We start from the raw sequence: 27,518 nt of genomic DNA on the forward strand, positions 1-27,518 counted from the left end.
ATCAACAGCTTACATGTTGCTAAAGGTTATAAATTATAATAAATGCCCAAAGATCGAACACCGCATCGCAACCTGATGATAGTCAAATCATGCATGACACATGTACCGAAAACGAATAAATTGAACAAGCTAGCATTGCTTTTTCTTTTTCCTTTTTCCTGATTATTTTGATCGCATTTCACTGATCATTTAGAACGATTTGAAAACAATCATCATCATCGACTGAGAAAAGGCAATGCTAACGTGTTCATTTTTTGTATCCTTTGAAGTTCACGGTGGTGCTCTTGGCTCACCCTCAGTGGGGTTACAAATGGGCTTCATAATTACCTATTTTTACAATTTATTTTCGTAAGATAAATGGTAACTTTGAACGGGATTGACTTTTAGATATGCATAGTCATCATGCCTGGAAATTAAAAATCCGAAATTTTCATGCAGGCATTCTTTTCAGTGAAAACGTTTCCCGAAAAAACACATTTTCAAGAACCTCGAGATACAAACCTCAACCAAACTATGTTCAAACTTGCTCCAATCATAAAACCGTGTTCGGCAAAAGTTCGAAGAATTGGATAAACTACTATGTAGAGGTATTTTCGATAAATTTTGATGTTTCGTTCGGTAGTTATGATTTTTTAAAGCTTAAACATAACCCAAAAACACATAATTGATTTGTATTGGTTGACTGGGAAGTTTCCAGACATTTTTGAAAATATGAATAGGTCTACTGGTTAGTGTCCATCTGAGCCAAACTCTGGTTTTTTATGTTGTTGCAACAGCAGTCTCGGAAGATTTTCCTCTAGCGGGCAAGTGTGCCATAGGAGCAAGTGTGCCACCCCTGCTTTTTATAAAAACTACAATATATATTTTCTCTTTGAGCTTAACAATAAGTTCCCTTATAATTCATAATGCAATGATCAAAACATGATTAAAATTGCTCTATTTTTCACGTATTTACAATGACTTGTGCAAATGCAACCAAATTTGAGTGGATTTTCATAAGATTTCGTTGTTTCTAAATAGCATGGCGAAGGGTAAATTATAAACAGATTTTTCTAACGTACTGTACATCGTTAAACTATTCAAATGTGTAAGTTATTGTGGCATTTGAACGAAAAAATAGTTTTACAATCGAAATTCAGTTTGGTTGAAATGTATACTTATTGGGGCAAGTGTGCCACCTATTTAGTAAACAAAAATTGATGGGGTGAAATTTATAAAAATGTATACATCATCAACAAAAACATAATAATAAACCAAAAGGAGGCACCAGTAGTAGTTTCTGAAGTATAGTAGGGGAAAACTGACATTTTTGCCCCCCCAAAGTGATTTTTTCTCAAAATATTCAATAATAACATGTTTTCGGCTTATTAAGTACCGTTTTACATATCTATATCACTATTTTACCGTTATTTAGTGCTGATCTAGTTTAATATTATACATATTCGCCGTAATGTAAGGGTAAAACATATATTGCATTAAATGGAGACAAAAATAACCATTTTAGTTATACGAATTGAGTAATAGGGAATTACGCATGTTTTGAACCTTGTTGTAAAATATCCCCTTATTACGGTAAACCTAAAATTATGTTTTAAATTATCGATTAGCGTCTGCTTTGTAAGTAATATTAATAGGAAATAAATAAAATTTCATTTCAAGTTGAATTACATGCGATGTTCATTCGGTGGCCGTCTTGCCCCATATGGGTGGCACACTTGCCCCATAGTGTAGAAAAATCGATTATTTTGGATGATATTTGAGAAGCTCCAAAACTAATACTTTTGGAAATTATTTCCTTTTTAAAAGGCACAGTGGTTATGAAAAGATGTGAAACTTACATCATGAGTCTAAATTAGTGGATTTTAAAAGCTTTAGGCAAAGTTATAGAACAATTTGCTTAAGGTGGCACACTTGCCCCAATTTCCGCTATTTGATAATCCAGAAACGATTTAGCCTTCGGCTAGAAGTTTAAATATAACGTGTAGATTTGAAAGCAAAAACAATCTAGTCGACTCTTAATTCACATTTAGTGTCAAATAAGGCGAGCTATCACTTCAAAAATGAGAATTAGTCAACTGAGAGCTGTTGACAAACACACTATTTGTTAGCTCATTTCAAATAAAAATGCAGTCAAATAGCCGTAGACCAAACTAGGAAAGTTTCTTATGAAACAGGAGTAGCAGTTTTTGGCGATCGTGTTTTATTCAAGAACCAGAAAATCAAACTCCATGTAAAATTTATGATTAAAATGAAACCAAAATTATTGTATCTAGAATGACCGGGGACCCCAGTCGAGTAAATTCCGTATTCGGGTGAATGCCGCACGTGTCATTCAGGTAAATGGTTTTCGGGTATTTGTTTTAGCATCTATTCAGGGCCAGTCAATATTTCATAAAAGCTGACAACACCTATATCTAAAAAGTTGAAGTTTTTTACTCATGATTACTAACTATCACCAGATTATGCGAAAAAAAGAACCCGCGATAATCATTTTTCACTTTTTCACTGAGAATGAACGTTTGTTATTGCCGACTGGAAGACCGATAATTTTGACTATTGAAGGAACCAGAATGAATGTCCGAGAGCTTTTTTGTTACGAGCACTGCTGAAACCGACGAAGCTCATAGCTGGAAAATATGACAACTATGCTCGTGGCCGAAGCGATCAAACAAGGCGCGTAAGATTTGGGATCCTTTTCGGCCAAAAATCGAGCTGAGTGTTCAACGATACGATTATTTGGAACCTTATTATTTATTTATTTGGTTTTACATCAATTATCTTGATAAAACCTCCCCAACGAAATTTCGCCAATTCAGTCGGTTCATGGCCGCACACTATCTTTACAGGGTTGTTGTCCGGCATTCTTGCAACATGTCCTACCCAGCGTATCCTTCCAGCTTCAGCTACTTTCACGGTACTGGGTTCGCCATAGATTTCAGCGAGCTCTTGGTTCATCCTTCGCCGCCACACGCCATTCTCCTGCACGTCACCGATGATCGTCCTTAGCACTCGGCGTTCGAAAACCTCAAGAGCTTACAAGTCCTCCTCGAGCATAGTTTACGTCTAATGCCCGTAGAGGACTACCGGTCTAATAAGCGTTTTGTTCATCGTGCATTTGGTATCCCCGTCTATCGTGATACTGCTTCCTACGCGAGCCCTGTCGCGCTCAGTTCCGCCCACCAGCATGTGCTTTGTTATCGACGCATTCACCATTAGCCCAACTCTTGTTGCTTCGCGTTTAAGGCGGGTGAACAAATCTGCCACCGTTTCAAATTTTCTCCCAATAATGTCCATGTCGTCCGCGAAGCAAACAAATTGGCCGGATCTCGTAAAAATCGTGCCTCGACTGTTTAGTTCGACTCTCTGCATGACACCTTCAAGGGCAATATTGAACAACAGGCACGAAAGTCCGTCGCCCTGTCGTAGTCCCCGCTGAGACTCGAACGAACTGGAGTGTTCACCTGAGATCTTCACGCAATTTTGCACACCGTCCATCGTTGCTCTAATCAATCTTGTGAGCTTCCCGGGAAAACTGTTCTCGTCCATGATCTTCTTAAGTTCTACACGGTCAATACAGTCGTATGCCGCCTTGAAATCGATGAACAAGTGGTGCGTAGGGACCTGGTACTCACGGCATTTCTGGATGATTTGTCGCACGGATCTGGTCCGTTGTCGAGCGGCCATCGATGAAACCTACTTGATAACTTCCCACGAACTCGTTTGCTATAGGTGATAGACGATGGAAGAGGATCTGGGATAGCACTGTGTAGGCGGCGTTTAGGATAGTGATTGCACGATAATTTTCACACTCCAGTTTGTCGCCCTTTTTGTAGATAGGGCATATAACGCCTTGCTTCCACTCCTCCGGTAGCTGTTCCGTTTCCCAGATTCTGACTATCAGCCGATGCAGACAAGCGGCCAACCTGTCCGGGCCCATCCTCATCAACCGTGTACGCATTGGCGACAACCGGTTGTTTCAGCCGCTCGAGATTGTACCGAGGCGGGCGTCGGTACCGTTCATCGTTGATGACGGATAGTTTTGGGTGCAGTTTCACCATCACCAGGTAGTGGTCAGAGTCAATGTTAGCGTCACTATAGGTTCTGACGTCGGTTATGACGGCGAAGTGCCATCCATCGATCAAAACGTAGTCGATTTGCGATGCTGATTTGCAGTTCCACGTACTGAGTTTCCAATCGCAAGTCCATTTCCGTCGCTGTGGTCTTTGCCAATTGTTCCGGTTCGTATTCTCTCGTTGTCGTTCCTGTGCTGATGTATTTTTACGGTTGGCTTGCAGGGCCTGACACCAACCCGAATTTAAAACCTTGCCCCGATCAAATCAGAGCTGTAGCTGAAGATGGTAAACAGACTCTCATGATGCGCTGCGGATCATGATTGTTCTTCTTCTTCTTTTTGGCGTTACGTCCCAACTGGGACAAAGCCTGCTTCTCAGCTTAGTGTTCTTATGAGCACTTCCACAGTTTTTAACTGAGAGCTTTCTATGCCAATTGACCATTTTTGCATGTGTATATCGTGTGGCAGGTACGAAGATACTATGCCCTGGGAAGTCGAGAAAATTTCCAACCCGAAAAGATCCTCGACCGGTGGGATTCGAACCCACGACCCTCAGCTTGGTCTTGCTGAATAGCTGCGCGTTTACCGCTACGGCTATCTGGGCCCTGGATCATGATTGTTACAGAGAGCTATTTCTGCTAGCTTCCTTTGCATGATTTGCATGAACTTCCTTAAGCTATTTCGGCTTCCAGAATCAAACTTTTCCAGCTTCCTGAAAAGAGCATTTCCGGTTTCCTAGAGGAAGCTTTGTCATCTTCTGAATGGAAAAATTATCTATTCTGCCGTTATACGCATAATTGTCCCAAGTTCCAAAATATGCAATCGAGAAAAACGCGTTTAAAGATTTTAACACATTTAGGCCTCATATTGACCAGGCGTGTGGTAAATTGAATTGAAAGAAGTTCAGAAGTAGTTAGCTTCGCGAGTAAACGAAGCTAAAATGATTCATGAACGTGTACGGAGCAGTTCGGAGTCAATTGCGTTTTTGGGACGTAAAAACTATTTCCCCTCTGAGATGTTTTGTGTCCAAGGAAATTTGACTACAAACTAGTAGTTTATTGTCAGTTTTGTGAATATAGAACTGAATTGTCAGTCAACATTAAAATAAATCACACCTTGTTCGGTTACATGCGAGTAAATGTTCAAGAAATTGTTGCTATTTCTTTTGATATATTCTCCCGAGCAGACGGGTGCGACACCAAGCCCATCCGCGAATCTGTATGTTTGTTTTTCGCTGGTTTACATTCGTGATGCGAACATTTCTATCACTGGTGAAAACATTTTCAACTTCCAGAAGTAAGCTCTGTCATTTTCGTGAAGAATGCTTTGTCAGCTTCCTGAAGGAAAGTTTTTAAGCTTTATGAAGAAAGTACTTTGAGTTCCATGGCTTCTCCACCATCATTGAAGGAGTTTTTTCAGCATTCCGAAGGATCTTCCTTAAAGAAGCTTTTCCAACTTGATGTAGGAAGGTTTTCCATAGTCATAGATGAAGATCGTTTAGCTTTTATTCTGGATAAAGCAGTTTCATATCAGAGAGAGCCATTAATTGAAAAAAATAATAAACCTCAAGAAAAACAGCAGAATTCATGTGTAGAGGATTTTTGGTAAATAAATTATTTTGTTTGTTGATTTCTGGCGGATTCTTTGCAAAATCCAAGGTGAATTCATGATGAATTCTAATGATTATATATTAAAAAGCCTGATAGTATGGTCATTTTCAAGAATTATCTCAGAAATTTTCCGTGACACAATTATTTAATCATAATGTCAATTTGGAAAAAGATTTGACAAATTGATTTATTTTAAGCCGTTAATTTCATTTTTATTTTAAATTTCTTTACTCTTTCTATGCAATATTCAATCACCCGTTTGTTTTGAAGAAGAGAACTAAACTCCATATTACATCATTGATTGTCTACGTTAGTCAGGATGTGTAATAATCAAACGATCTTCGACCGTTCTTAGAACAAAACCATTCTATAGAAGTGCATTTCAAAGAAAATGATTGAAGTCATAAATTTGACACCAGGTTAACATGTGCCAATTCAAAGAAATTCCTACGTCTGTTTGAACAGTGCCGGCATATTGCACGCGTCTACATTGGTGAACTAATTTTTGCGGATCGCATTCTGTTCGGGAGAGGTTGTAGCTGGCCTAAATCAATGGTTTGTATTCATATAAGTGCATTCCATGACTACACAATGAATAATAACATTGATGTGTTACGAAATGTGCTATTACACCAATTATAGAACAAAGTGTCTTCGAAATTCCTAAATTTAGGCAATTTTTTAATAAACCGGTCGACTGCTCCAATGTGTTTTGTATTTTATTTACTAATATGCAAATGATCATTTGACTTTTGATAACAGAATTTGCATCTACGGTTTTAATTCTACTTATAAACAACAATTACTTAAATGATCATAAGATCGTACAAGATCGATAATCATTCATAGAAACAGCCTGAAAATTGAATAGGATGTATGATCTTCTTCTTCTTTCTGGCGTTACGTCCCTACTGGGACAGAGCCTGCTTCTCAGCTTAGTGTTCTTATGAGCACTTCCACAGTTATTAACTGAGAGCTTACCATGCCAATGACCATTTTTGCATGCGTAATATCGTGTGGCAGGTACGATGATACTCTATGCCCTGGGAAGTCGAGAAAATTTCCAACCCGAAAAGATCCTCGACCGGTGGGATTCGAACCCACGACCCTCAGCTTGGTCTTGCTGAATAGCTGCGCGTTTACCGCTACGGCTATCTGGGCCCCATAGGATGTATGATAATTCACATTATTTATGAACATATAATTCAGCAAACCTTATCACAATCAATAAACCTTATTCATAAGCATCTGACTCATTTCCCGATATGGTCGTTTCTGCATCACATCGTCAACATTGCTTGCATCACATGAGCAATAGAACAATAGTGTAGATTCTGCTTCTCATTTTATCGATTGCAAATTTTGAGTATAAATACATCGATAGATATCATCGTTCGACAGTTCCAGTTGTGTGGCGAAACCTTGCAATATCCAACTCATCCTCAAAATGAAGTCCCTGTTGTTCATTGGCCTGAGCCTGTGCTTTGTAGGCGTAAGTATCTCATCCACATTCACCTCTGAGCCACCACTGAATACCACCATTCCTAGGTCATCGTCGCTTATCCTGAACCCTTGCTGCTCGGAGGCCTCACCGATATCCTGTCAACCGTGTTGAACACAGTGAAGACCGCCCTCACGACCGTGGCCAATTTAGTTAACCTGGTCAACACCGCCCTGGCCAATGATGTAGCCTCCGGAAATGCTGCCCTGCAAACAGCTCTGACCAACGTCCAAACTGCCGCTCAATCCATCGAATCCACACTGAAAAACATTGTCAGCTCGACTCTCACTTCGGGACCGTCTACTCAGCTTAGCACTCTGTCGACACAGCTGTCGAACGCCCTGAACAACCTGAACTCCATCGTCAGCCAAGTCGTTGCCGCTGGAAGCTCTGTCCCGGCAACATTGGTTAACCAGCTGAACACTGCTCTGGCTACCGTATCCAATGTGGCCGCACAAGCCAAGTCTCAAGTCGGATCCGTTCCATCGCTTCTTGGTGGACTTGGTGGACTTCTGGGATGAGTTTGATAATTATGAAATGTATTGAAGTACGAGTAATGGTCAAATAAAAATTGTTTCACGCAATTGACATATTATGTTCTATATTGAACTTTATTCTGTTGTACTATTTATACCTACGAATACAGCTTTTCAACAACACCATAGTGATGGTTACGAATGTCAATGAACGATGACTGTCAACATCTTAGGACATAGATTATCTTCGTTCTTGCCATGTAGAATGGGATAATGATTAATTTTCAAAGAGAGTTCTTAGTTAGAAAACAAGTTAAATTCTAAATCCGAACAAAACTGAAAAAGTGCGTAAGTAAGTTAACAGTATCTTACGTGCAATGACCATTTTGAATCAATTTCATAGATTTCTGAATTGCTGATTTCGAATCCGTTCTCAAACTTTACTGCAACACGTATAGTTTTTGAGAAAATGGGAATTTGATCACCAAATTGCATAATTTCATAAAAGTTTAAATCTCTTGTTTCACAAAAAATGATTGTATCTGCTTATCAAAATCAACGCGTAGAATATGTTCTATTGATTTCCATAAGATCGTTAATAACCTTATACCTAATAAATTTCATATTCCATTTTTTGGGTGTGCTAACGTAAGAACTTCCATTACGATCACATAAAAACGCGACGAGAGACGGAACACAACACTTATTGTTCTTACAAATAAAAAGGTCGACATAAAAAGTTAATTTTTAATATCCTTTTTATTTGTAAGAACAATAAGTGTTGTGTTCCGTCTCGCGTCGCGTTTTTATGTGAACCTAATAAATTTTTGAAGAAAGTCTTGTTTTTATAATCAACTTTGGTTTTTTAATGAAAATTCAAATGTTTGTTTAATTATAGATTTAAGAGCTTCAAAACCATAGCACGATTTTATTGAATATAAATTGCTTGTTGCTACATGTTACACACCAATCAAGGCCTGTACTCAAAAAAAAAAATGCACCAGACAAAAGTGTTCGCCACAAATTTATTTTAAGTCGGATTTTCTTGAAACATTCAGGGAACGAACTAATCTATATGGATTATGTTTCGGCATAGTTACTTTAATCAATGTTCTTTCCTTCGCACCTTTCTCTTAAGACCCCTCATTAGACTGATGCAAATTTTGAAGTATTTGCTCCCCTATGCTTAAACGATGTCAATTATGATGAAAATTATTCTCCCAAAATTTGAAGTGATTTGGAAGAAATTTGGTTGTGCACACGCCATTTGAAGTTTATATGGAAATTACTATGGAAAAGGCAAATCTTTTGTGTTCAGCCCTCTATCTCTTCGTCATAATATTTTATGAAAAAGTGAACAAACTCTTCTCATGTGAAATCTTACCAGCTACAACTTTGCCGAAGACCATATTTTGATGGGATGTAAGGATAATTTGTTATTATTAGCTTAGCTTAGCTTAGCTTAGACTGACTACACATATCAATGGTTGCTATTCCGTGATTGACCGAAGTCAGTGAAAATGCACAAAGAATCAACTAGAAGTTCGGCTGGGATTGGCCATAATCTTCTTCAGTGTGCATAATTCAGTGCCTCTATTTATACATGGTCAATAACGGCGCCGGCCACGTCCTTGCAGTCAGGTGGGATTGGGGGAAGGAATGTTAGTGTGTAACCTTTGCTATTTGGAGACCGTGTTTGCCTCTGCATCTCCACAAAGGTTACTGGGAAGGATGTTTGTTAATGGGGAGGATCGTTGGGTCAAAGGATTCACTTTGATAAGTGATTAGACCATGATAAATAGTTTTTTGTCAAATATAAATATGCTTTTGTGAAAATATAATATTTTCATTTGATATGAACAATTTCTATGTAAAGGAAAATTATGCCGACACTTGAGGTGACGAACCATTCAAAGTTTGTTGAACAAATATCTAAATGTAACATTCCTACAGCTGTCAGGACGAAAGCATGTGTTATTATATTTTACTTATTTGAAAAGAAACAAGAACTCGATTGGCTGGAACATCATAGAACACTCTTATTCTTATGCCGACACTTACAGTGGCGAACCATCCAAAGTTTGTTGAATAAAGTGAACCTTTCGCTAGTCTACACTTATAGTGTCGAACCATTCAAAGTTTTTTATAATTACAAAAATAAAGATAAAAAGAAAGGGGTGTTTTGAAAACAAAAAAATGTGAAACATTAATAATTCATGAATTAGAGTTTATGTCGACACTCACAGTGACGAACCATTCATAGTTTGTTGAAAAATCATATTTACGTCCTACCGTTGTATCGATTAAATGTGCAGTCATACATATTTTATAGATTAGAAATAGTAGCATGAAACGAGCTCACCAATTGATCCGTCATCCTTGACTGAGCAGCAACAATCCACATTCAGCTTAACTCGTTTGCTCGGCTATATAAAAGCACTCAGAGAAAATAGGCGCACGACCCGAGAGGGAAAACAACTGACGACTGCTCGGGCTTTCTTGACGCACTGCCAAGGAGCAATCGTCAAGGTCGAAGATCAAACAGAACTAACCGATCGCGGAAATTTTTCACTTCACTCGACCGACGCGCGACATGTTTGATCCTGCCCTCGTCACTCGCTTCCGCAGGAGCAAGCGTCAAGGTCGGAAGATCATACAGAACTCTGTAAGGATAATTTGTTATTATTGATAACAAAGTCTAAACCATGCTGAGATGATCATTCAATTACTCTCAGAGCAACACTGCTTTTTTGCTGTAGAACATAGTAGCCTGGATTACTTTGATCTATTCTTTCCGCCAGGAGCACCAATGCACACTGGTCCAGGAAGCTAATTTAGGCGGACATGAGGTTTTTGTCAAGATTTATTGATTTTAGAGCCATAGTTTATTCCGAGAATATGTTCAGAATTTTCAGTACTACTAAATGTACGGAACAAAAAATATATCTTCCCACCAAATGATTTTGCAGTCTTTCAACTTCAACTTTCTTTCGACTCACAAAAGTCATGGCTACCTAAGCATATCAAACCAAAAGTAACACGTGTATTTATATAGGAATATAAAGTACATAGTTTTTCAGTTGTTATCGATTAACTTGGAAGCTTCTGCAAGAAATTCATCGTCTTTTCCTCTACCTGTATTTAATCTATTCCTAAGCGAGATCACCGGGTTGGAAGTCAACATAAGCCGTATAAAATACATATACAAAATTTACAGTCCGATTGAATTCTGTGGCATGATTTTCCCAGAATCTTCTGATGGATTCCACGTTTCATGTTTTTCTTTGGTAATGCGGCATGCCGGACAACACCACTTCCGTGCAATGGTTGTAGACGTATCAGTAAGTGTAACAGCATTCTAAGGATCGCCAGGAAAAGCCCTCGAAGGAAGGTTAGGGCTGAGACTGTACGAACCTCTTCCAGCTGGTAGGAACTCAAATGGTCGTAACACGGCATGCCGCTTTTTACGGGAAGTAGATATTGTGTATTTCTTTCACTACTGAACTGCGAAGTGCGGCCTCATAAGTCCGAAAGTGTAAATAAAAGTGAGGGATTGCATTGAATCCTGTTGGTGTCTTCAGAGCACTTATTCTTCGATTTACGAAGAATAAGTCCCCCGAAGACACCTACCCGATTTGATTCAATTGCGCACTTTTGTTAGCGTTTCCGCACTTGTAATAACTTCTTTTCACGGATCTCAATCATTTTAAAAGTGGTCAACTTTAATCGGAAGATTAACTAGGAGGCATTTGATCAGTTTTTGTCAGAAACATACTGTTAGTATCGCCAGTTCTACGATTGGTATGTACTCTCTCCAACGGTGCAAAAACTACTTTCGCATGGAGTGATGTTGTCCGGCATGTCGCCGAAGAAGCATAAAAAATGCGGAATAAATCCATCAGGAGATTCTGGGAAAATCATGCGACAGAATTCAATCGGACTGTAAATTTTGTATAAGTATTTTATACGGCTTATGTTGACTTCCAACCCGGTGATCTTGTTTAGGAATAGATTAAATACAGGTAGAGGAAAAGACGATAAATTTCTTGCAGAAGCTTCCAAGTTAATCGAAAACAACTGAAAAACGATGTACTTTATATTCCTATATAAATACACGTGTTACTTTTGGTTTGATATGCTTAGGTAGCCATGACTTTTGTGAGTCGTACATGTATGAATGTTCAATAAATATGGATTTATCTCATATTGTTCGCACCCTTCGGATGCGGGTAAAAACGATCTCACAGTATGTCGGCTCGCAACAAACTCAACTAGAAATATATTTACAACATTTACGTTAAACCTTATTACAAACAATTAAATACAAACGACTTACAATCTAGTTTTTTCCCTTCGGCCACAATTGCTCCTCTTACTCTACCTCCGGGTGTGCAGGGTAATCCTATTTACAATAATCAACATTAGCACATACGACACACATTGAACAAACGTAATCTTACGGTAAACAACGGTGACGAATAACTAACGTCACTACTTGGCTACAGCTCGACGATATTCTATGTTAAACGATCACAATAGAACAAACAAATTACAGGAAACTTCACTGGCAAACACTAATTCTTGATGGAGAAAACACCATCTTCCACCGCAGTTGCCTTTCTAATTGATCACCGATCAGCTGCGATGGCTGTTTTCTCCCTCCTTTTGCACTCTCCGTTAATCAACATTTATGCTGCACAACAACAACAAAACAGAACACGTTCACGGTTGTGCTCTTTCGCAACAGTGGGCCGCGGCGTTGCAATTGTGAACAGTGGGCCGCAACATCCCCCCACCCGTAAACCCTGTGGCTGCTTCTCGGGTGCGGAACAGGGATTACTCCTCCGAGTCGATCTCCAGAACGGCAAGCTTTGCTACCGGCCTAGTTTTCACACCTCTGCTCGTCTGCACGTTCGCCGAACGAATCCGCCCGTCCTTTCCGGTGAACACTTCCTTCACAATGCCTCGCTCCCAACTACTTCGCTTGTCACCTTCAGCAACAAACACCAAGTCTCCGACCGCCACTTGTCGTCGGTCGACGAACCATTTCGTCCTCTTGTTCAGCGTCGGCAAGTACTCCTTTTGCCAACGGTCCCAGAAACCATCCGTCAGAAACTGTGCTCGATTGTAACTGCTCCGCAATGTATCGGCCAAATCTACGGGATCTCTTGACGGCAGACACTCCAAAGTCGAACAGCCACGCAGAAAGTGGTTCGGAGTTAGCGCTTCCTGGTCCTCTTTCACGTTGGTGGACACGTACGTCAATGGGCGCGAGTTCACCAGGTATTCTGCTTCTACCAACACCGTCTGCAGGATTTCATCCGTCAGCTTCCGTCCGTCGGTGAACGCCTTCAACGCCTCTTTCACCGAGCGCACCATTCTCTCCCACGCACCACCCATATGTGGTGCTGACGGTGGGTTAAACGTCCAACGGGTCTTCGAACTGGTGAAGGTATCTGCACATCCCGCGTTTATCTCTCGAACTAGGTCTCGGTTTGCACCCACGAAGTTAGTGCCGTTATCCGAAAAAATCTCGGTTGGACTGCCACGTCGCTTCACGAACCTCCTGATCGCCATTTTGCACGACTCCGTCGTCAGGCTATACGCCACCTCCAGATGCACTGCCCGCACTGTCATGCAAGTGAAGAGTGCCACCCATCTTTTCTCCTTCCTTCGTCCAATGGAGACATCTAGTGGGCCGAAGTAGTCGATACCGACGTAGGAGAACGGATCTACCTTCGCCGCTAAACGCTGTCCTGGTAATGGTGCCATTCTCGGCACAGTTGGCTTCGCCTTCTGAATCTTGCACCACATGCATCCACGTATCACCTTGTCGACCTGCACTCTTAACGTCGGGATGTAAAACCGCTGCCGGATTTCATTCACCACGGTTTCTCTGCTGCTATGGCCAAACTGCCGGTGGTAATGCTCCAACAGTCTCTTCGTCACTACGTGGTCCTTCGACAAAACGATCGGGAATCTTGCATCGAACGCTGCATACTCCGCTGCTCCGGTTCGACCTTCCATCCGAACGACTCCGTCTTCATCCAGAAACGGTGCCAGGCGAAACAACGAACTTGACCGTTCGAGAGGTATCGCTTCCGATAACGGCAACTCTTTGTTCTTCAGCATTGTCCTCACTTCATCGGCGAACTCGTCTGCTTGCACCGCCTTCCACAAGAGGACCTCCGCCGCATGGTATTCTTCCTGCCGCAACGGTACTTCATCGCTCGAGATACCTCCACCATCGGCTTTCCGCAATGCTTCAATCGGCTTCTTCTGAATACGACGACGACAGTTGGATACGAAGCGGAACATCGTTGCTATCGTCCGGACCATCACCGACCATCTTGAGATGTGTTGCATCCTCTCCATCAAACCTTCGGGCAACGCAATGTAATGGAACAGCACACTTGCTCGAAGTTCCTCGGCGACCTCTACTCTCGGACGGTTCTGTTTCGGCCAATTTTCCTCTCCTTGATACAGGAATTCCGGTCCTTTGTACCATCGGTTGCTCGACTTTATTTCCGTTTCCTTTCCCCACTTCGTCAGATCGTCCGCTGGATTGCTCTTCGAGTTGACCCAACGCCAATCTTCTGGATTCGTGGTGCTGATGATCTCTCCGATTCGATAAGCGACGAACGGTCTGTATCTTCGTTGATCGGACTTCACCCATGACACCACTGTATCTGAATCACACCACAGGAACCTCTTCAACACGGGAAAGGAATGATTTTCGCAAATCGACTTCATCATCCGAGCACCAAGAATAGCGGCCTCCAACTCCAACCTCGGGATAGACAAGTACTGAAGTGGAGCCACCTTCGCCTTCGCCTCGATGAATGCGCACTGAACGACTCCGCCGTTCTCGAACCTGAAGTAGGCAACGCACCCATAGGCCTTTTCTCCGGCGTCGGTAAACACGTGTAGCTGCACTGTCTGGTACGCCTCCGACTCTAGTCCACCGAGATAACATCGTGGAACTCGAATTTCGTCAATCAGGTGGAACAGGCTTGTCCACTTCTTCCATCTCTCATAATGCTCTTCGGTGAGCTTATCGTCCCAGCCGATGCAGCTACGCCACACGTCCTGCATGATGATCCTTCCCTGTATCAACAGGGGAGCGAGAAATTGTTTCGGGTCAAACATGCTTGCAATACACCTCAATGCAATCCTTTTCGTAGGCCAGGCGTTTTCTCGGATGTAGGCCTGAAGGTCTTGTCGAATCTCCGTTGAAAACACGAAATTATCTCCTTCCGGGTCCCACAATACTCCGAGAACTCTCTCCGTGGGGCAGTTCTTGTCGACTTCTAGCGGCTTCGCCGCACACTTTGGCCCTCCGAGCTGCCGCAGAACTTCCTCCGAATTACTGACCCAGTTGCGAATCTCGAAACCTCCTTTGGCATGTACTCGGCAGACGTCACTGGCCTTTCTAACTGCTTCCTCTTCGGTGTCGGCGCTGTCAAAATAGTCGTCGACGTAGTGCTTCCGAACAATCGCGTCCGCTGCTTCTGGATACTGTTCAGCATGTTCTTGAGCATTCAGATTCTTCACGAATTGCGCAGAGCAAGGCGAACAACTCGATCCGAAAATCACCACATCCATCACGTAGATTTCCACTTCTCCATCCGCACCAGGGAACAGGAATCGTTGTGCTTGACGATCCTCCGGTCGCACCAGTGCTTGGTGAAACATTTCCTTTATGTCACCGCCGAATGCTATCCTTTTCTCGCGAAAGCCATTAATCACCGCTGGTAACGAAATAATCATGTCCGGTCCTTTCAGTAGCATATCGTTGAACGACACTCCATGCGCTTTAGCGGCTGCATCCCAGACTAATCGTACCTTGCCCGGCTTTTTAGGGTTCGTTACGTAATTCAGCGGCAAGTACCACTCTTTACCTTTCGGCGTCTCGTTCAACTCTTGCTCAGTGATACGATGTGCGTAACCCTTGACCAGATAATCTTCCAACTGCTTCTCAAGAATCTGACGAACTCCAGGATTCCGATTCATTCGCGCTTCCAAACTCCGCATCCTTCTCAAGGCCATGTCGAAGCTTTCCGGAAATGTAACATCATCTTCCTTCCATAACAGTCCGGTCTCGAACCTTTCGCCAACCCTCCGGGTAGTCTTCTCCAGAATCTCGCGTGCTCTGCGATCTTCATCCGACTCCAGGCGAACAGGGGAAACTCCAATTTCTTCCAGCTGGTAGTGTTGTTTCAGCAGCTCATCTAACCCTTTATCTGTCTTGCTACACTCTTCGCACGAGCATCGATGATGGCCCAAGAAATGGACTCTGTCTACGACCTTCGCTTGCTGTCCATACACTGCCCAACCAAGCTTGCAAAGCACGGCAACTGGTTCGCCGCATTCTCCGATCCGCGAATCTAGCGGAGCGATCACATGTAGGTTGTCGATTCCTAACATGATCTTCGGTACACTTCTGCCATAGCTGGGAATATCGATGTGGTCCAGGTGCCTGAACTCATCCACTAGCTGTCTTGCGTCCATCTTCTGTGTAGGGAGGTCTAACCTATGCACCGTGTGGGCTTTCACCAGCTCATACCGCTCCCTCGAATTTATGGCGGATATCTCCAGCACCACCTTCTTGGATTCATATTCTGTACGCTGCACACCGTTCGTCCAAGTCATCTCCAACGGTTCTATCGGCCCGTCAACACCTAGCATTTTCGCCAACTCACTGTCGATCATGGTAACGGACGATCCTTCATCGATCAACGCAAGCGTGTCGACCTTCTTCTTCCCATTGTACAGCATTACCGGAATCATCCTGAACAACACTGCTCGGGTTTCATGGCGATGACTATTGCACTGTGCTTGAACTCTCGCTGCTTGTTTTCGACGTCCATGTAGCAGAGCGTTATGGCATTCTTGACATCCTTCCACTTTGCACTGCATCCTTATACGACACGATCGCTGGCCATGGTCGTACAAACAGAGAGGACACAGCTTCAATTTCTCGACCGTCTTCCACCGCCCTTCCAGGTCCTGTTTCAGCAATTCCTGACAGTTTCTCCCAAAATGCCCGGGTTCTTGGCAAACCGAACATTTCAAGTCCCGGCGAAGAGACTGAGGCGGCAAATTCGACTTTGATTTCTCCGTCACGCTCTTTTGACCGGATTGAGTGCTTCCTCCGTCGGTGGCGTGAACGAAGGCTTTCGTCCTCGACTTATCCCGCGATTTGGAACGCTCGATCTCTTCCGACTTCTCAAAGGTTGCCTCCAATGCCTTTTCCACCAGACACTCCATGAACGCGCCAAATGTTTCGAGGTCAACGGCTTTGGCTCGTCGCTTATACTCCACCCACTCCATGGCGTAATACGATGGCAGTTTCTGGACCAAACTCTGCATCAAAATCGGGTTTTTCAGGTGGTTCACAAGTCCTGCCGCCTTCAGGTGTTGGGTGAATTCTTCTACGGCACTCCCGAACTCTATCACCGACTCGAGACTCTCGACCTTCGGTCCTTCAAGTTGCTGAATCCGATTTGCTAACCTCGTCGACAAGACTTCTGGATTTCCGAACCGCTTCTTCAGCTTCTCGATTATCAACGGGACGTTCTCCGGCAGAAGCAGTCGATTTCGGACCGTTTCCAATGCTTTCCCTTTCAATGCTTCCTGTAGACGGACCAAATTCTCAGCATTGGTGAAACCGCAGGACTGATTTGCTTGTTCGTAAGCGCTGATGAATATTGGCCATTCTTCGGCAGCGCCATTGAACTTTGGGAGGTTCCTTGGAAACACCTGCCTCGAAGCAATTTGAAGCCGCGATGGACCTGGCTCTGGCATCTTGATCCGACTCAAACTGCGTCCGATAGCGCCTCGCTCTTCACTACACTCTCCGTCGAAAGCAGTATGACGAACACCTAATTCTTCTTCAAACGACGGCCTTGGAAGTCTGACGTCCAGAAGTTGGGATTTCGGTGGTCTCGTGTTCTTCCGACGCTGTAATGGTCCAACATCCTTCGGAAACATTTCCAGTTCCAGGTCCTCGTCGAACTCAACTGCAGCCTCCATTTCTGGGAATTCATCCTCGTTGAACACGAATTCTTCCACCTTCCTTCCCTGGTCGATGATTTTCCGTAATTCCGACCTTCTTTCCAGCACTTTCTTCTTGCGGGCTATTCTCTTCCGCTCCAGCTCCAGGATTTTACGCTGATTCTCTTCCTCTTGCTCTTCCAATCGGTTCCACTCCTCGAGTTCTTGAAGTTCTCTCCACGCACGGGTACGCGTTGACTCCGGCGACGACACTCTGGCACTCAAACTGGCACTTTTCTTGACACTCTCACGAACACGATCGGGCTTCTTCACAGGAACAGACTCTGAACGCTTGACCTGGTTGCAATAACGACCGAATGCCTCCGTCAAAGCATGCAAAAACGCGTCGCGGTCATCTTTATTTGCTTCTTCTTCTTCTTGCTTTCTTTCTGAATCTATTGTCTCCTGATCTTCTGCTTGAGTTGAGTTGCCTACTTCAACATCTTCGACAATCTCATCCTGCGCTTGGTCCCTAGTGATGCGACCTTTGGTCTTGCTTCTCGTCGACTTACCGATACCTGCCCTATCACCCTCAATCTGCCTGGGATGGTTAAACACCACTGGAGATATGGCGGTGTTGCCTGGGGCACCCAACGAAGTACGGATGTCTCGATCCTCTCCTAGGCAGGTCCCACAATACCAGACAACTTCGGCGACACTATCATCCACGTTCACGCAGCAAAAGTGATACCATTCTTCACACCTTTCACAACGAACGCTGGCATCGAAATCCTCCCCTTCATTGCAGCACGGGTATTTGTAGGCCATGGTGGTAGATAGATTTTGAGGAATGTTCGCACCCTTCGGATGCGGGTAAAAACGATCTCACAGTATGTCGGCTCGCAACAAACTCAACTAGAAATATATTTACAACATTTACGTTAAACCTTATTACAAACAATTAAATACAAACGACTTACAATCTAGTTTTTTCCCTTCGGCCACAATTGCTCCTCTTACTCTACCTCCGGGTGTGCAGGGTAATCCTATTTACAATAATCAACATTAGCACATACGACACACATTGAACAAACGTAATCTTACGGTAAACAACGGTGACGAATAACTAACGTCACTACTTGGCTACAGCTCGACGATATTCTATGTTAAACGATCACAATAGAACAAACAAATTACAGGAAACTTCACTGGCAAACACTAATTCTTGATGGAGAAAACACCATCTTCCACCGCAGTTGCCTTTCTAATTGATCACCGATCAGCTGCGATGGCTGTTTTCTCCCTCCTTTTGCACTCTCCGTTAATCAACATTTATGCTGCACAACAACAACAAAACAGAACACGTTCACGGTTGTGCTCTTTCGCAACAGTGGGCCGCGGCGTTGCAATTGTGAACAGTGGGCCGCAACACATATCGTCTATTAGTAAAATCAATTTTAAACGAGATAGAAAAATATCATCTTCTCCAAATTTTGCTCACAGATACTTGAAAGACTGTAAAATCATTTGGTGGAAAGATATATTTTTTTGAGGTGCTCATAGTTGAGATACAAGGCATACAAAATAGCTAATTTTAAGATGAAAAACTCAAATAACATGAAAACCATAAGAAATACAACTTTGGTATGTTCAGCAAAGTTGTAGCAAATGATAAGTATAAAAACTTTCAAGAACGTAGTAGGCTAATAAAACTAAAAAATAAAACACTTGAGAGCAAAAAACGATTTTTTATTAAAAATACTTAATTATCTCGGCTCTGAAGCAAAACCGAGAAAAAGTTTGTTCGGCAAAGTTGTTTCTATGATCATTTGCTACAACTTTGCTGAACATACCAACTTACGATTCGTTAAAATAAAAAAGTTGGCGTATGCGTCACTCTTGCGATCACCGTAAAAAATTTTTTGTTCCGTACATTTTGTAGTACTGAAAATTCTGAACATATTCTCAGAATAAACTATGGCTCTAAAATCAATAAATCTTGACGAAAACCTCATGTCCGCCTAAATTAGCTTGCTGGACCAGTGTGCAATGTTGCCTGCCGAACAGTTGGTGAAGCATGTAAAATGCAAACCCACTTTCTGATGATGAATAATAATTTTTCCTGATGTCCAATCAAAATATGGTCTTCGGCAAAGTTGTAGCTGTAAGGATTTCGCATGAGAAGAGTTTGTTCACTTTTACATAAAATATTATGACGAAGAGATAGGGGGCTGAACACAGAAGGTTGGCGTTTTCCATAGTAATCTCCATATAAACTTCAAATGGCGTGTGCACAACCAAATTTCTTCCGAATCACCTTAAACTTTGTGAGGATGCTAATTACCATAATTGACATCGTTTAAGCATAGGGGAGCATATATTTCAAAATTTGCATCACTCTACCCCTCATACATTTTGTGCAATGATGGAGCCAACCTTTTTGGTCACTTTCGTCCTTGATTTTTCAATTCCAGCTCGATTTTAATCACCTTGGGCGATTTTCGAACTTTGGTCTTTATAAAGCCCAAAATCTTACCACTGGACGAGTTTCTGATGAATTTAGGGGGTTGGCGGTTTTTGGCACAAAAACAACGTTATTGTCTCTATACAAATCCAATGTCGATCGCGCGTAATGGCATGATGCCAGATCCGGCCAAAATAATGTCTCGCCTCCGTGAGACCGCAGGAAGCGCATCAGACGCTTCTGGAGGCACTCGATGCGATAAATTTCGCTGTTGATGTTACCCGTTGTAATATACGGTTTACTCAGTTTACCGCATTGGAATATGGCCTGCCAGAGCAAGTATTTTTTTGGCGAACTTGTCAATTTTTTTCTTCCTTATGTCTTCCGGAACATAACATCAAACCACGATTTGGCAACGTAGAACTTCAGCCCCGGTATCTGCTTTGCGTGTGCCCTGATATAGGTTTCGTCATCCATAACCAAACCACACATTTCGGTTTCGTTAACAACTCTCGATACAGCTTCCTTGCGCGGGATTTGGCCGCCGTGTTTTGTTGATCACGCCGGTTCGGTGCCTTCCGGCCCTTGAATACACGAAGCCCAGCTCGTTTCATGGTTTGCTGAACGAACCAGGCAGAACACTTGGCCTTCTGAGCCGCGTCGTGAATCGAAAGGTTCGGATTACGCTTGTTATAATCCTACGCCTTCCGGGCCTTCACAGGGTCAGCTGTCTTTGATTTTTTTCCACTTCCAGCGCGCCGCTCGGTCGTCTGGGTATCAGGTATCAGAAGGCCGGCTCCAGAAACACGTTCCCCGCCATTTGGAGATTTGTGCCGTCGCTATATTTGAGCCTATTTCATCATCTACCCGATGGGAGAGGAAATGGAAGGGAAAGATGGGAGGAAATAGGAGTGGGGTCCCTTGAAGAGGGAAGATCGCTTGAGCGAAATGAGAGCAAGTAGCTCCATACCACAATGGGTTCGAACAGCGCCCTTAAAAGGGCACTGCAAAACGCATGAGCGCAAAGAGAGCCACAGCGGGTTAAGAATAACAAAATGTCCTGAAGATTCAGGTTTCTGAATTCAGTTTCACTTAATAAGTGTTTACCAAGTAGTTGGAATCGCATTTGCGCAAAAACTGGACAGGTGATACGAAGTTCCATGATCGGAGTCACAACTATCACACACAAATGAGTAAGCACGCTGAATGTCAACGCTCTGACCAAGAGACTGCAATTCTGCTTTGACAGATTTGATAAATACTTCGCCACCCTTGGAGATGACTCAGTAATGTACAATTTTGTTTGACGATACGACTCCAAACTATTCCAATATTGCTTGTGCTGAGCTGCCGCCCAAGAATTTATCTGAAGCTTCACCCAGCACTTCGAAATTGGAATAGCAGGCTCAGGGCCAATGAAGTCATGCGATGCTCCATCGCGAGCTAGCTCATCAGCCAATTCATATCCAGTGATGGAAGAATGGCAAGGTACCCATACAAGGTTTACAGAGTTGACTGAATTCAGTTCCTCAATTTGAGTTCGACATGCGATAACAAGCTTCGACCTTGAGTTGGCCGAAGCAAAAGCTTTAAAAGCAGCCTGACTATCTGACATATTCCTTTACAAATAACCAGACATCTACTCGTCCCGCGAAGGGAGTTGTGAGGAACATTTCCTATAAGCAAAGTGACAAAAATTTGTGAGATCACTCAAAAAAATCACAGAAAATCGCTAGTTTTCTTTTGTTGTGTACCTTCGATCTTTCTGGACACACATTGAAAAAGGGCCACAGTTTTCTATGCGTTTAAATTTCATTTTTATTGAAAACAGTAAAAAGATGCGTATTTAAATACATTATATTCAACTAGAATAAAGGGTGCTCACGTGACGTTACTTTTGGGTTTGCGTGAATTGATTCTCATTCGATTTTTGTTATCTTTGATGAAATGCAAAAATATGCTTTGATTAATTACACGCTTTTATCATGTTTGTCCATTGTTCAAGATCTGGGCTCACAGTGACAGTTCTGCTCACTTTGACGTAGAGAAATTTTGTATCGGTTTCTCCCTCCCAAATTCCTTCTACATTGAATTACTACAACTCTCCGGCTGTAATATTTTCAACACTTTATTCAGAGACAAATAGAGAAATAGTAGGTTCAGAATGGGTGCGACAAGTACTGCATTTGGTCATTGGTACCGTAATCCGGGGTATCATTGATCAGCGGGGTAACATTGATCGGAATGACTTATCTCGTAATAAATTGGTATCATCATTTATCGATGAAACATTTTCAAAGCATGAATGTTGCTTCTCTTGCTTATATTTATGAGCTATTAAAAATCAATATTTTTGCAAAAATTGCGTTAACTTTATGCGTAAATTTGTCAAGTTTGTGAAACAATGATTTCAATAGTTAAGGATGACATTACCGAAGATTCATGTCTCACATAAGTTCTGCAAGCGATATGAGCAAGGAAAATGCGGTTCTCACTAAAAATGACATCGCCAAAAACGATTCCGTAGTCAAAACTTGTATATGCATGTTCAATTAGGCAACATTAATTTACTGTTACTGTTAAGAATGTAGAATTCCCTTAGGAAATTGCCTACTTTTAGGCGTATTCCGCTGTTTGAGGTGTATTTAATTATTAAATAACTACAATAGTAAAGCGTTAAAGCGTTTGGACATCATATTCGGCTTCAGGGGCCATGATTTAAGTAAGTAACGACATTTTCAATATTACCGAACGTTGTTTACATGGATGATCAATGTTAAACCATTTCAGCTAAATGAGAAAAAATCACATAAAACATTTTTGTCAACATGCTTAAATCTTTCAACAAACAAAATACAGTATATAGTTACGAGCTCTAGGTGGCAGTACTTGTTTTAAAAATATAACACTCAGAACATTTGCATTTTTGAATTAAATATTTAAGAAATATCCTATAAACTGAACAATGTTACCCAGGATTACGGTACTGCAAAAAGTACCCAAATTGACAGATCGCAGTACATTTTTCAGAGCAAGCTAGATTTTGCTCTATTACCTTATGTGCCATAAAATTTGGAGCAACTGCAAGGAACATGAATGTCTTTATTTCCGGGCAAAACTTTTTCTATTCAAGCCAAGTAATGCAACTCAAACCCATCAAGTGCGTAAGGGGAATTTTATTTGACCATTACTCGTACTTCAATACATTTCATAACTAGCAAACTTATCCCAGAAGTCCACCAAGTCCACCGAGAAGAGACGGAACGGATCCAACTTGAGACTTGGCTTGTGCGGCCACATTGGATACGGTGGCCAGGGCGGTGTTCAGCTGGTTAACCAAAGTGGCTGGGACAGAGCTTCCGGCAGCAACGACTTGGCTGACGATGGAGTTCAGGTTGTTCAGGGCGTTCGACAGCTGTGTCGACAGAGTGCTAAGCTGAGTAGACGGTCCCGAAGTGAGAGTCGAGCTGACAATGCTTTTCAGTGTGGATTCGATGGATTGAGCGGCAGTTTGGACGTTAGTCAGAGCTGTTTGCAGGGCAGCATTTCCGGAGGCTACAGCATTGGCCAGGGCGGTGTTGACCAGGTTAACTAAATTGGCCACGGTCGTGAGGGCGGTCTTCACTGTGTTCAACACGGTTGACAGGATATCGGTGAGGCCTCCGAACAGCAAGGGTTCAGGATAAGCGACGATGACCTAGCAATGGTGGTATTCAGTGGTGGCTCAGAGGTGAATGTGGATGAGATACTTACGCCTACAAAGCACAGGCTCAGGCCAATGATCAACAGGGACTTCATTTTGAGGATGAGTTGGATATTGCAAGGTTTCGCCACACAACTGGAACTGTCGAACGATGATATCTATCGATGTATTTATACTCAAAATTTGCAATCGATAAAATGAGAAGCAGAATCTACACTATTGTTCTATTGCTCATGTGATGCAAGCAATGTTGACGATGTGATGCAGAAACGACCATATCGGGAAATGAGTCAGATGCTTATGAATAAGGTTTATTGATTGTGATAAGGTTTGCTCATAAATTATGTATGATAAATTATTGTAGCATGAACGAAATAGCGTGCTTTGTTTTGAACTTAGGATTCATGGACCATTTGCTCAAGATTTGTTGAAAACTTATATTCTCTTTAACGAATTTTCAAAATGTCTGAGTAGAATGTATAATAAAGAAATTGAAATATATAATTGAATATTTTGTACCTTGTAATTCCACCCTATTCAATTTTCAGACTGTTTCGATCTTGTACGATCTTAGGAACTATTTCCCAAAGTTCACACATTTTATGATCATTTAAGTAATTGTTATGAGTAGAATTAAAACCATAGATGCAAATTCTGTTAGCAAAAGTCAAATGATCATTTGCATATAAGTAAATAAAATATTGAACACATTGGAGCAGTCGACCGGTTTATTGAAAAACGGCCTAAATTTAGGGGTTTCAAAGATAGCCTAAACTTCGTTCCATAATTGGTGTAATAGTACATTTCGTAACACATCAATGCTATTGTTCATAGTATAGTCATGGAGTGCACTTATATGAATAAAAACCATTGATTTAAGCCAGCTACAACGTCTCCCGAACAGAATGCGACCCGCAAAAATTAGTTTACCTATGTGGACGCGTGCAATTTGCCGGCACTGTTCAAACAGACGTAGGAATTTCTTTAGATTGGCACATGTTAACCTGTTGTCATATTTATAACTTCAATTATTTTCTTTGAAATGCACTTCTATAGAATGGTTTTGTTCTAAGAACGGTTGAAGATCGTTTGATTATTACACATCCTGACTAACGTAGACAATCAATGATGTAATATGGAGGTTAGTTCTCTTCTTCAAAACAAACGGGTGATTGAATATTGTATAAAAAGAGTAAAGATATTAAACATAAAAATGAAATTAACGGCTAAATGAAAAACAATCAATTTGTCAAATCTTTTCTCAGATTGACATTATGATTAAATAATTACGTCACGGAAAATTTCAGCGATAATTTTAGAAATTGACCATACTATCATGCTGTTTAAAATATATCCCTGAGAAATCATTATGGATTCACCGCGGATTTTGCAAAGAATCCGCCAGGAATCAACAAACAAAACAATCTATTTACCAAAAATTTTCTACAGATCAATTCTGCTGTTTTTCTTGAGATTTTTTTTTTTTCAACTAATGACTCTCTAAACGATCTTCATCTATGACTATGGAAAGCCTTCCTCCATCAAGTTGGAAAAGCTTCTTCAAGGAAAATGGAAAAGCATCCTTCAGAATGCTGAAAGAGGTCCCTCTAGGGAGCACAAAACTCCTTCAATGATGTTGGAGAAGCCACGAAATTCAAAGAACTTCTTTCCGAAAGCTGAAAAATCTTCCTTCAGGAAGATGACAAAGCATTCCTTTGGAAAATGCCAAAGTTTACTTTTGGAAATTGAAAAAAGTTTTCACCGATGACAAAAATGTTCGCATCATGAAGCACTCAAGAGTGTAAACCAATGAAAAACAAACATGACAGACTCGCGAATGGGCTTGGTGTGAGTAAGTTCGCACCCACCTACTCCAAAAGAAATAGCAAAAAGTTCACGAACATTTACTCGCGAGCAGCCAAACACGGTGTGATTTTTTTTTGTTTTGACTGACAATTCAGTTCTTTATCCATCAAACTGATAATAAACTACCAGTATTTTGTAAAACCCTTTGAAAACCAGAAATCTCGGAGAAATAGCTTATGCGTCCCAAAAGCGCAATTGACTTTGAGCTGCTCTGAACACGTTCATGAATCATTTTAGCTTCGTTTACTCGCGAGCAAGAAAGATGCGAGTAAATCAGCACTTTGATACTTGCGATTTTGTTTTGTTTTTGTACCGGTTCAGCAGGTAAAAATTGTCCACGTTAAAATTGCAACAATCGCAAACAGTTATAACATTTAAAAAATTATTGATATTTTGATTAACTTTAGTTTTGTATGTAGCGTGTAGATCCTGCTAATTTCATTGAAATGCGCCTAAAAAATAAATAGAAAATTTTGAAATATATTCTGGAAAACATAGTATGCACGACGAAATTTTGCAAAAAAAAAATGCTGGGAACATCTGACCAACAATTGAAAAACAAAACAAAGTGAACCAAAATTATACCCGAAAGAGCGTTTTAGGCTACATAAGAGTAAGTATTTTACGAGCACGCATGCACGAAGCATGGCACACGAGCTTGCCATTTCATGTTTCTGAAAGTATCAAAAACTGGGTCCACAAGGTTACCTAGATAAAAGTTCACAAAAGTAAGGTTTTTGAACTAGTGCCACTTGAGCTGTACCATTTGCAGGAGTCTACAAGACTGATCGTTACTGATATTTTATGCTGAAGATTGGTCTAACTAAGCTTTCCTAACCGTAGCCACTACCCAAACTAGGTAGGATTGAGCTTTTCGCAATCTCAGCACGAAAAAGACCAGCAGGGAAAAACCAGATCGGTATTTCTCAAAAGTCGCCAAAGGCGAGAAACACAGAATATACTGTGTGAAACGCATAATGCGGAACCATAAAGGTGAAAATTTAAACTAAAGTACAACGTATTAATAATTCCACCCTTATTTTGCCTCAGACTTGAGACTGAAGAAGGGCAGCCGATTATCTCGGAGAAATACAAGGTCACCTGCGCCATTGCTCCGGGTAGCACAGGAAAGGCATAATACTGTAGAGGGCGCCCTGGTACTCCACAGGCTCCGTTTGCGGTTAGGTTTTATTTAGACCCCTCTAACCATTCATTCTTAGGCACGGTAAGCTTAAAGCCGCATGAATTAGGGGTCACCTGTGAGGTGGACTTTTACCACCGGAACAAGCTGTCCGTAGTGTTAATTCTTAGCCAGTTGAAGCAACCGTTACGCGGCTAGGCTGCTCGGGAAAAGGAGCTTAATATTGATGATTAACTCCTGACATGCAGAAAAATACTGCAACATGTAGAAAGCTTTTCCAGCCTATCGGGTAGAAATTTGTTAGCTTTCTGGAAGGAGCTGTTTCAGCCAGTTATGGAAAGTAGCGAACATAAAGGTTGTGCACGTTAAAACTGCAACGCAATTATTTTCAAATTTGCAGAGTATCAAGTAAATCATTTTTGCTAAATTTGTTCATGTTCAATTTATTTAAATTGCGCTCCCAATTCAAATGATCTTAGTTTTCTCTTATGACGCTTCATGAGATTTTGTACAACAATATAACCGGCATGTTTTGGTACATTGACCGATGTCGTCTCCTGTTTTTAGTCTATTTTTACTATTTTGGGGTGTTTTCGTAATGCATGCTTCATAACAGCTCAATATTTTTCGAACGGTATAAACTGTGGGGTTTTATGAGGATTGAGGTTCGCAGAAATTTTGCATCTTTT

At 41.7% G+C, this 27,518-nt stretch overlaps 3 protein-coding genes across 6 annotated transcripts in view; 2 read left to right on the top strand and 1 right to left on the bottom strand.

Moving 5' to 3' along the window:
• LOC5574611 overlaps positions 1–23,983 on the bottom strand; it is a 33,450-nt gene extending 9,467 nt beyond the window's left edge. The window contains exons 1-2 of one of the 2 annotated variants that reach the window (XM_001661485.2): positions 23,873–23,983; positions 23,276–23,816 (exon numbers count right to left, since the gene is read on the bottom strand). In XM_001661485.2, coding sequence (XP_001661535.2) covers positions 23,343–23,816; positions 23,873–23,917 — 519 coding nt within the window. In that variant the 5' untranslated portion in view covers positions 23,918–23,983 and the 3' untranslated portion in view covers positions 23,276–23,342. Of the gene's footprint in view, positions 1–23,275; positions 23,817–23,872 lie in introns of those variants that run through there. The other variant, XM_021857666.1, reaches the window with a different exon arrangement.
• The window catches only part of LOC5574617 (rho GTPase-activating protein 100F), a 294,042-nt gene that overhangs the window by 139,716 nt on the left and 126,808 nt on the right, over positions 1–27,518 (top strand). The gene's annotated exons all lie outside the window — the stretch shown is intronic.
• On the top strand, positions 7,058–7,771 carry LOC110681565. Its single transcript, XM_021857664.1, has 2 exons — positions 7,058–7,174; positions 7,231–7,771. The coding sequence occupies exons 1-2, from the start codon at positions 7,130–7,132 to the stop codon at positions 7,702–7,704; spliced, it is 519 nt and encodes a 172-aa protein (XP_021713356.1). The 5' UTR covers positions 7,058–7,129; the 3' UTR covers positions 7,705–7,771.

The sequence above is a fragment of the Aedes aegypti genome, chromosome 1, assembly GCF_002204515.2.
Source record: "Aedes aegypti strain LVP_AGWG chromosome 1, AaegL5.0 Primary Assembly, whole genome shotgun sequence".
NCBI lineage: Eukaryota > Metazoa > Arthropoda > Insecta > Diptera > Culicidae > Aedes > Aedes aegypti.